Source organism: Diorhabda sublineata, chromosome 8, assembly GCF_026230105.1.
Source record: "Diorhabda sublineata isolate icDioSubl1.1 chromosome 8, icDioSubl1.1, whole genome shotgun sequence".
Taxonomy (NCBI): Eukaryota; Metazoa; Arthropoda; class Insecta; order Coleoptera; family Chrysomelidae; genus Diorhabda; species Diorhabda sublineata.
In genome coordinates, this window is record NC_079481.1 from 3,095,019 (window position 1) to 3,106,119 (window position 11,101).

General features: G+C 34.6%; 1 protein-coding gene across 1 annotated transcript; it reads right to left on the reverse strand.

The window, feature by feature from the left end:
• Positions 1-1,786: 1,786 nt before the first annotated feature.
• On the reverse strand, positions 1,787-9,569 carry LOC130447934 (polygalacturonase-like). Its single transcript, XM_056784988.1, has 4 exons — positions 9,192-9,569; positions 6,193-6,404; positions 4,595-4,925; positions 1,787-2,957 (listed from the first exon to the last, which is right to left on the reverse strand). Exons 1-4 carry the CDS (start codon positions 9,484-9,486, stop codon positions 2,707-2,709), a joined length of 1,089 nt encoding a protein of 362 aa, XP_056640966.1. The 5' UTR covers positions 9,487-9,569; the 3' UTR covers positions 1,787-2,706.
• Between the last annotated feature and the right edge of the window lie 1,532 nt (positions 9,570-11,101).

Sequence of the window (11,101 nt, forward strand, 5' to 3'; positions counted from 1 at the left end):
GGTTGTCTGAAGAGTTTTCTAACAAAGACCTAACAAAGAAGCAAAATATATTTTTCCACAATATTTTTTATTTTCGGACATAGTTTTCATTCAAGTCTAAAAAATCTCTTTCCTGCAAGTGAAACTTTGAGATTAGGAAACAGGAAAAAGTTGCTGGGGACCAGATCTGGTAAGTACGGTGGGTGCTAAGCCAAATCGAAGTATAATTCGTGGATTTTTACCCAGACGATAAATGAAGTGAATAAATTACATTGTCTTGATAAGAGTGCACTTTATTTTACTGCAAATGCGGTTGCTTTTTTGCCATTTTCCCTCTATCTATTCAATATTATCCTGTGAGTGCTTACCTTTTTAAATATAGCCTATCAATATAATCCCGTCACCATACCAAATTGTGATTTCGCTAATGCCTTTGATTGTGTTGATCATGAAATTCTGATTAACAAATTAGAATATACTGGTACCCGAGGTGATCCCTCAAAATGGTTTGTATCTTACTTTGAATGTCGGAAACAATTGGTAAAAACTAATGACAAAGTTTCGAGCAAATTGCCAGCTAAAAACTTTAGTTTTATCCTATAAAGGAGCTTTACCAGCTTTAAAACTCAACAGTGATTTAATACGATCAAGTTTCTTGGTCTACATGTTGACGGTGCCCTTCAATTGTTTGTATATGTAGAAAATTATTAGAAATTAAAGAAAATATTAGAAAAACTTATCCTCTGTTTGTTTGTGATTAAATCTGTGTCTTAACATGTCGATTCTCGTACTGCTTTAACAACTTACTAGTCGTTGTACGAATCTCGTTTTCGCTATGGTTTTCCTTTCAGGGGGTCTTGAACGGTGGTTCTGCTTATCCCCAAGTCTCTATTTATTGTTCTAATACTTAAATGCGGGGTAAATTGCAGATATGCCAAAACATTTATTGTATTTTCCTCTGAACGACCTCTGCCGCGTCTTCTAAATACAGGAAGATTTACATTTCCAGTCGTCTTAAGAGGTGTATGAGTCGACGAAAAGCTCTGCTACCGAGATGACGTCTTTGGGGATATTGTATGGCATATACCCTAGCCGCAACAGTTGCATTTCTCTGAAGACGATAACTTGGTTATCGAAACGCGCGTCATATAGTGTTATTGTGAGTGTTGGTGTAGTGGTGGTGTAAACAGTGTATTCAACTTGAAATAACTATGTGAAAAGAAGAAAGAAAATTGTGGTCAGACAACTAAAACGTAAAGATATAAATATTTTTGGATTTTAGGTCTCTTCTGTTTTAAAATCAGTTTTTTCAATAATTTTTGAAAGACAGATAAAAATTGACGTTTCGACTTTTCTAAGTCTTTATTAAAAGAAACTGATTTTGAAATAGAAGAGACCTAAAATGAAGAATATTCAGAAGCATAAACACAAAAAAAAATATTGGTTTATTACGAGTATATTTCCGGGGCCAGTTTTATGGGCAACATACCAGGAAGTTCAATAATACGTCCAAAACATTTCAGTCCTCTATATTTAAAGCAAGATGGTAAAGGTTTGGGGTTAGTGTAGAGGGTCAAATGCCATTCTTTATTTTTTTTGGTAAAATATTCCCTTTATTTTTGTTAATTTTTGAAAGTATATAAACACTATTTATGGACTACGTAGTTTTTGGGACTCCACTGATAATTTTTTGGTTTCTTACTTATGATTGCTCCAATAGGCCAGACATCTTTGACTCCATCTACCCCCACTGCGTTGGAAGCTCAAACCTCTATTAGAGTATATGGAGAAAGAAGACAGCTCTTCAAAAACTTGGGTAAGTTCAATGTGAACCTTCAAATTTCTACACAGCATATAGCATTTTTCTTTTTTTGTGAACAGAAACTGCACTTGTGCCTCACCCCTCAACTTCTCAAGCTGTAGATGAAATACCAAACCTTCCAGTAGGACCATCAAATGGTAATAATTCACTATTGTACAGAAATATTTTTTGTTTCTTCAACTTTTCACATTTTGGACTTTTTTTCTCGATAAATCATCTTCATTTTGGATCTGAAGATAACACTTAGCAGATAATGCAGCCTGCATCATCTGCTAAGGAAGAAATTTCTATATACATTCTCTTAAAGTGTGAGTTACTACGGAGCTCCACAGTACTATATCTGGGAGCGTATTAAACAGAAGACGAAAATCTCTGGCAGCTACATCGATCACACATTCTGAACTTTCTAAGAGGAGTGAGATTGATAAACTGTAAACACTGGGTTCCAAAGTATCTCAGCAATAAAGGGACCACAATAGATCCTTTGGATCGCGACGTATATGATACTCTAGAATATATATACGTACATGTAATAAAATACTTTTGTTTGTCTCTTTTTTTGTTTCGTTTCTGAAGGCCCATTATCCCCATAATTAAAAATGGAAGGATGCATCATATTCAAGATCAATTTTTGACCAATTTTCGAAACAATTCAATGGTGTTGCATCAACTAAAACGATCGCGACTGGACGAAAGATTTGAATTTGAAATATGCCGCCAAAAGTAGAAAGGAAACTTTCATTTCCATGGGATTTCCAAGGATGTCGTTGATCTATGCCTTCCACTAAACCCACTTCGCTTTACGAATCAGGGTACACATACAATCTTATCAAGAAAATTACTTCACAAAGAAATTGTACTGACAAGTTGAAAATATATAATTTGGAATAATAATATATTAACATCTAGTTACACGAGAACCCTTCTGGTTCATAGTTACAGTAGCTGGGTCCTCCTCCTAAAATCCTTATTCCAGAAAATTTCCAATCATAACACGTGCTGTGATTACCACAAAAAATATGAATGGGTCTTGTTAACTCTCCTTGGACAGATCCATATACATTTTCCATGGTCAAATTATGTATTTGTATGTTGCTTCCCAAACTTCCGATGTCACCATAATCTTGCTGAATATAAATCCCATCTTCTTGAATACCTAAAAACGATTTAAATTAGAAACATTTTAGATTAACGAACTCAAACCTATAGTTTTCAATTGGCTTGAAATAAGAAAACAGTTTGGATACATTTTCTTAGTTTATGCAATATACTTATTTTCTCAACCATTACAGCAAATTTCCTTCCAAATATTGTCCTTGGGATTATCCAACAGATTTTTTAATCTCTTGTTGAATTCATGAACCAATTTGAAACTAACTTTGTATAAACCGGAGGATTTAAGGTATCGCGTGAACTATTTCTTGGTTTTCGTTCTGATTCCAATGTTAAGTTTAAAATAAATCAAAGAATCAGCAAGAATATAAATACTAGTGAGTTATATACAATGCAGAGAATCAATCGGAATATAGGTATTTGCATCCAGCGGTGTTTTCTTCTAAATGCATCAAATTCTAGCCTACTCTTATTCTAAATTACTAAGGTAACTGTCCATTATTTCCCATTTCATAAGAGAACGTTATACTTGGATGAACATTTTGAATTTCGTTTAAAATAATGAAGTTTGGGTCCATTTCCGGTATAACCAGAAGTTTCAGAAAACTGAACGAACATTTCGGAAAATCCATGCACGCAAATTTTCAGTACACTAGTCGCAGAAGTTTCCCATATACATATTGATTCAGCTCGTCGTGAAGGACCCTCTACATTTACAGGGGAAAGTTTGATACTAGTAGTTGAAAATCTTATTCACAATTTGATGACTATTACATCAGATTTCCAAATTTTGGATGAAAATAGGATAACCACTAAAGCCACGATTGGTGTGTAGAAATTTCGCAGGGAGGAATTGTAGTTGTAACTAAAGGATCCTATTGTAGATGTACATGGCAATTGTGAGACCAACTGGAACTGGTCCGGCGAACAATCTCTTGAAGTTGCAAAAACTGGCTTGTATAAGAACAATCCAGACCGTCAGATCAAACAGCTATACTAGAAATGATTCTAAATCTCCCACTTCTCGACATAGTATTCGAGAGCGTGGTGGAAAAAACTTCACTCAGAATGTTCAGGACGAAATACTGAAAAATTTACCTCGATACTAAGCTGTAGAAGCAAGTTGAATAAAATATGATATCAAATGGTATACGGGAAGCTTCAAAGCAAAACTGGAATAGGAGTATACAGGCTTGAAACGGAACACTTCGAAAGCCTGGGAAACAACCAGGCAATGACAATGCATGCAATTGACAAATGTCCTAAGCTGGTCTAGAAAGGAATAATTGGAAACAGGGATCATCATCCTATCCGATAGCCAAGCAATAATTAGAGCTCTAAACTCCAATGCCATAGGATCCAAACTATTTTGGGAACACCTCGACGAGCTTGGAAAGTACCTTTTGACCCTTTTGAGATATCAGCTAGAGAATAATAGAGGAAGCATTGGAAAGAAGGTAGTGAGTGATAAAACCAGTTATTAGGGCATTCTACTGGAATTGACAGACAAAGATACTCCTGGAAAGCTATAACTAGAGTAGATCTGCTAAAGGCATCAATCTAGACAAGAGCACCTTACGAATATAGGAGTCTTGTGTCAAGGTAAGATATAAATAATGAAATGATAGAAGATTACTGGAAATATGCAGAAAATAAATAGAAGTCAATATATTCACGAACCTGATAATTTAATGTTGCGGAAAACAATATTTCGAATATGCCCTTCGTTTCCATTTGGAGATGCTTTGATGTGGATTCCATAAAGTCCATTAGCCAACAAAGAATCCTCAAATGTTATATTCTCCACTAAATTATCGTATTTCTGGTTACCAAATCCAGTTGCGAAGCTTAAGCCGTGTGATCCATAACAGCGCAAATTCCGAATAATCATATTGGTACCTGAATTAATCACAATACAATCATCTTGATTTAGAATGGTGCAGTTTTCTATTAAAACGTTGTTGGAATTAGCTGATATACCAAAACCATCCGTGTTCAAAGCTATGAGGTCCTAAACAGTAGAAAAATTATATTGATTGATGTTTTCAAAATCATTCTAGAGAAAACTGTTGTATATACAGGAACTGTTTGGTGGCTCATATCAATTTTCATTTAGAGAGATTACGAAAGATTCAAACCAGAAGTGGAGCTATATGGTCGGCTCTACAAGAGGTTCTATTCCCTTTTCTAAAAACAATATAACACTTTCCTGAAAACCAAATTTACGACATGTACATAAAATAGTACTTTAGACTTTTAGGTGTCTAAAAGAACCAAATGATTCACTCAACCTCCAATCAACTTCTTAAAAGTCAATATTTGTGTGGATAAGGAATTCCAATTCGTTGAATCTGAACCTTGCTTCTCAGTACAAGCTGAGCTTTAAATCGCAACTTTTTGTTTCGAAAATAATATTGAATATAAATTTAGGTCCATGGACCGAGTTATCGCGACCCAGTGAAGGACCTAAGAAGCCGGATCAACTGCCATATCGGGCTGTTTAAGGCAGACAATATGGGCTAATGAATACATGCGAAAGGATAGCAAGGTTTGGATCTATAAGACTTGTATCAGGCCAATCATGACATACGGAATAGAAACTAACTCATCATGCTTCGGGTAGCCGAAATGAAAACGCTCAGGACTATAGTGGGAAAAACAAGAGTAGATCGAATCAGGAACGTTGTCAACAGGGAAGAATTTGGAGTGCAAGACATCGTAAGATGAGGGAGACAAAGAGAAAGATTGATACGCCCACGTGAAAAGAATGGAAGAGAGTAGACTGCCACGCATCGTTCTTGAAGGGAAACCAATAAGAAAAAGAGAACCCGGAGGACCACTTAAGAGATGGATGGACACCTCCCAGGAACTGATACAGAGGAACCTGCAAAACTAACAAATCATGAGATCTTAAAAATGAACAAGAAGAAGATAAATTTAGGTATATATCTCATTGAATTAATGTATCTAAATGTTTTTAAAATTAAAACATAAAATTTGACGTTTCGACTTTTCTATGGATTAATATAAATACGCAAATTGTCAGTGTCAATATCATACTTTGATAAAGGCTTAAAGAAAAGTCGAAGCGTCAATTTTTATCTTTCTTCCAAAAATTATTAAAAAAACTAATTTTAAAACAGAGAGACCTTAAATCAAGAACATTTAGATGCATTAATATATCAAAAGGTCTAAGAAATGAGAAATTAAAGAAATTTAACTCATTGAATATAGTATAGAAAAAAAAACCTAAGTACAAGGTACTAATATTTGATTACCTTATCGCCAGCGACACTGTCAAGGACCCAACCAGTAATTGTTACATCCTGAGCTCCAACTCCAACACAAAAATGTGCACAATTTAATAAATAAATATTCCTGAATACCGATCCTCCAGTAGTTTGTATATAAAAGAACTTAGGTTTTGTTACACCTCCCGCACCTCCTTGACCATCCCAGTATTTATCCCCTTGCGCATCTAATATAGAACCTGTTTGAAAAAAAAAATGTTCACTGGTCTGTAACTATTTTTAAAACTATACATGGAACTATGAAAGGTAGGTGAGTATGTAGGCGCGTGCATGTGAAGACTGTAATACGGTAAGGGCTGTCTGTGCCACTCTCTTCTCCAAGGCAGATTCGTAATCACATTAAGTGAAAATACATAATTGTATCAAGGATTGATTGTGAATAAAAATAATAATGATCATTCGATACATATTTTTCTTTTATCTATGGATTAGAACATGTTTTATATTCAATATATTATTTATCAATAATTATTTTGTTATATATCTGTCTTTTGATTACATTACAATTAGTTTGTGTTGCAATAGAATGCCATCTATTTGCTTGATACAGAGTTTGATACAGAATTTTGATATTTACTTTTCCTCCATATACAATTTGGGGATTTTGGTATATTTTTCCATAAAATATTTTCTGAATAATAAATCAAATTATCCTTAATACATATTATCAAATAATTAGGGTTGATCTTACTAAAAAACAAGCTATTAGTGTACTGATGACAATATAAAAGGCATTTGTTGTATAGAATGTTTAAATATCCAATCATTTTGATACGCAGTGGTCAAAAAAACGTCTGCTGAAGTGATTTAGCAGTTTATAATGCGAGCTTTGACCACACCACTGTGAATAGGGGGCGGTTTTGACTCTAACCCCGCAATACTAAATATTTGATTCAACTCGTATATAAATAGCTATTGAGTATGTCAACGTATGACGTGCGATAACCATAAAAACACAATAATATCGACCTGATAAGACAGCAGAGCTGCTATACAAGTCATAACGACTGGAAGGTACACTTATTTGGGTGTCCAAGTACTCGGACATTGGCAGTGACGAAGCTGGCTCTCTCGCCAAATTGGGATCAACAAATCCACCAATGGGCCCAGAGCTCATTCTTCATGTACCTAAAGGTGTTGCATCTCAGTATTATTCTCGCAAAACAGATGCAAAATTTTACTTGTGGTGATATCCCCATACAATAGGCTTCACAGACGATCTGGAATTCTGTTGGGGTATGAAGGAGGAAGAAACTGCAGACCACTTCATTGGTAAGTGCCCAGCATTCAAACGTGCGAGGTTTCTAGAAGGATATCGGTCTTGGGTAACTTTGAGAGGGGAAAGGAAGGCGTTTGTGCAAAGTGATCTCTGACTACCCATGAGCCATTGATTGGCTCTCTCGAATTGAATGGTCGAAATAAGCGGAGGTTGGGAGTGGAAACATCAATAGTTCAATATATTTTTTAATATATTGAACCATATTTGTTCAAACTTAACTGATGCAAAATTGCTAAATGTCCATAATAACGAGAATAATAAACAAATTTGCGCATGAGCATGTTAGAAACGTCGTTCAGGTTTTTCTACCAAAAAGCAGGAGGAATCTATGATAGTAGATTCCTACTGGCGTTTTTTGTAAGGTATGAATGTCTCACCATTTAATCTATATATTTAATATTCTTTCTAATACAAGGATGTATTGATATCTATATAGCATAGACCAGTTCCATGCATAAACAAAATATTGCGTTACCATAGCAACGAACAATAAATTATTACAAGTGTAAGTGTAAAGTTTGACGTTAAAAAAGTAAATCTGTGTTACGCAATAAATTAAAAAAAAAGATGTCCATCGAAATTGTGAAAATCGAAAAATTGGAGTATCGAGCCATCATCAAGTACCTTAAAAGGGTTAAGAGGTAAGCAGATTTATGAAGATATGCTTAATACCTTTGGTGATCCATGTCGTTCGATAGCGACCGTGAAAAATTGGACTGCAAGCTTCAAAAGAGGTAAATTTTCCATTGAAGATGATGACCGATCGGGAAGGCCAGTTTATGTGTCAGTCACGTCAATTTGGACATGAGAAGAATTACTGCAAAATGGATCCGCAAATGTTTGAATGTTGACCAAAACTGTGCAAGGGTAGAAGCATCGTGTTCGATCTATGCTCGATTTGAAAACAATTTAGATTTATTAATCCGAATTGTTACTATGGATGAGACTTGGGTACATTTCTACGATCCAGAAGCAAAGCAACAATCGATGGAATGGCGACACTCCGGTTCTCCAAGACCTAAGAAGTTTCGTGTCCAGAAATCTGCTGGAAAAGTTCTTGCTTCAGTTTTTTGGGATTGCCATGGAGTAATGATGATTGATTTTTTGGATAAGGGTAGAACAATAACTGGAGATTACTCTTCGACATTACTGACCACTCTACGGGAAAAAATGAAAGAGAAAAGACGCAGGAAGCTATCCAAAGGTGTTTTGTTTTTGCAAGACAACGCCCCTGCACATAAATCTTATGTTGCCATACAAAAAATTCGTGATTAAGGATTTGAATTACTAGAACATCCCCCTTATTCACCAGATTTGGCTCCGTCCGACTATCATCTCTTTCCTCAATTGAAAAAAAGTTTAAAAGGTCGTAAATTTTCTTCCAACGAGGAGGTAATAAAAGCTTTGGAGGTCTGGTCTGCAGAGCAAGAATAAACATTTTTCATGAAAGGTCTAGAGACGTTGCCGAGGAGAATATGTTGAGTAATAAAATATTTTGACTTTGATATTTTGTTTGATTCTATAGTAAGCTAAGAATTTTTCAATATATCCTGGTACATCAGGGATAGCTTTGTATCTGATGAATGACACGAATTACCAAGTGGTAAATTGTAGTGTAGAAAAGGAATGGAAAAATTTATGTAGTATACACCCATACTAAATAAAATGTAGAAAATTATTCATTTACCTGGAGCTCCTTCTACTGTTACATTATCACCTACAACCTTTACAAGATGCCCTTCCCAGTGAAATACTTCAAATCTTGTTACTCCTTCGAACGTTAAAGTGGATCCATTTTGTAAATTGAGTAAAAGCTGTTCTCCGCCAGGCACAAGGAGATTTGAAATAATTATATTCTTACAGCTACTCAGAACAGTGTTAACTTGAGAGAATTTTGTTATAGTACAGTCATCAGCAATGAAAGAGTACACACAAGGGATCGTACTTGACAATAACAAAATCAATATTTTGAACTGCCTCATTTTCTACTTATTGGGTTTTCGTTCAAAAGAATTTTACAATCGAATGTTACAGGTCATGAATTCTAAATTTGATTTTATCTCAAGTAATGAGCGATATGAAAAAGATAACAAATAAGTGTAATCATGAAGTATCTCCATATTATTAATATTGGATAACCTTCTAAATTTTCCACAATAAGACCGCTGAATATAACATTATATGGTTTTTATTTTGATACGTTTTCGAAAATCGTTCATGGATGTCTTTCATTGAACACTAACGATATTTCGGTATCAATATTGGAAATATACTAATGCAATTGTTTCCTCTGTATTAAATTTCTAGAGATAAATAGATTAACTCATTTAAACATTTTTTATTCATAGTATCAAAAATTCTGTAATTGGTCTTCATTTAGAACCTTCTTTTTCTTTCAATATCGATTTTTAGCAAATTAAAAAAAAATAATGGAATGGTCTTTGAACTGTGAACTCTACAAGTGAAAATAATCTATGAGATATTTTGTATGCTAAAAGTTTTAGCTCTGTAGTTGCTGCACTACCTCGTGGTGGCCAGATATAGACAGAAAATCCATCGACTCAAACAGACGCAAAACAAACAAAATGAGTATAAAAGTTTTGAGCTACTACAAGACTAAGAAAAATTTCCAGAACAAACTAATTGACACTATTGACAGAGAATTTTGGAAAATCAATCGGGGGGATCTACCTAAACTGATTGTTTTGAAAATAGTGAGCGGATTGACATATACTGATTTTATGTTATCTATCTTGGCGTTGGTTGCCGCGGTTGGTCACACTTTATACCAAAGGCGCATTAAAATGAACATGTTCCAGGCTTTATTGGTTTAAGCATGAGCTGGATTTTCAGAATAGGATAGTCAGAACAATGGATTGCAACGGGTGAATCTGCTCCAGAAAACGCGAAGATGGTTCCATAATCTGAAAAAATATTGTCGATTGCTTTTTGAATACCTTACAAAAGAATAACAAATACAAAACAATAACAGGGACTTTTACTTGGTTAATCACCCTTCTTTTTCAACAGATTTGATTTCAGCGACTTTATTCTGTTTCCTAATTCCCAAATTTCATTTTTGATTAGAGGACTTTATCTAATACATAAATGTCGATTTTGATAGAAATACAGCAAGGGTATAAAAGATATGTGCATAACTGGAGTAGGAATATAAACTTAGAAGAAGGCTGTATTGTAAAAATGGAAAATCTTGTTTCTTTGTAGGTCCGAAACTTTGAAAACAATCCTTTCATATACAGAGTGAGTTTTATGAATGGAACGCCTCAATTATCTCGGAAACGGCTTGTACGATTTTTATAAATTTTTGTGCGCGTGTGGTGGTGTCTACATTGTTGTCAGATATTTCCTTTTTCCTGAAAAATGATGAACTTTGTTATACTATGTCACGCGCCAAATTATGTCTTCAGCTCTTTGGGACATTGCAGATTTTCTATCACCAGCTCAAAAAAGAATTCCAGTCGGGAAATGGCCGATTATTCCAAAAATTGGTTATCTTTCGTCAAATCTTATACAATAGTACTATTTTCGATAACTAGAGACAAAGATAATTATACAGATTGGAACATAAAAAAAATC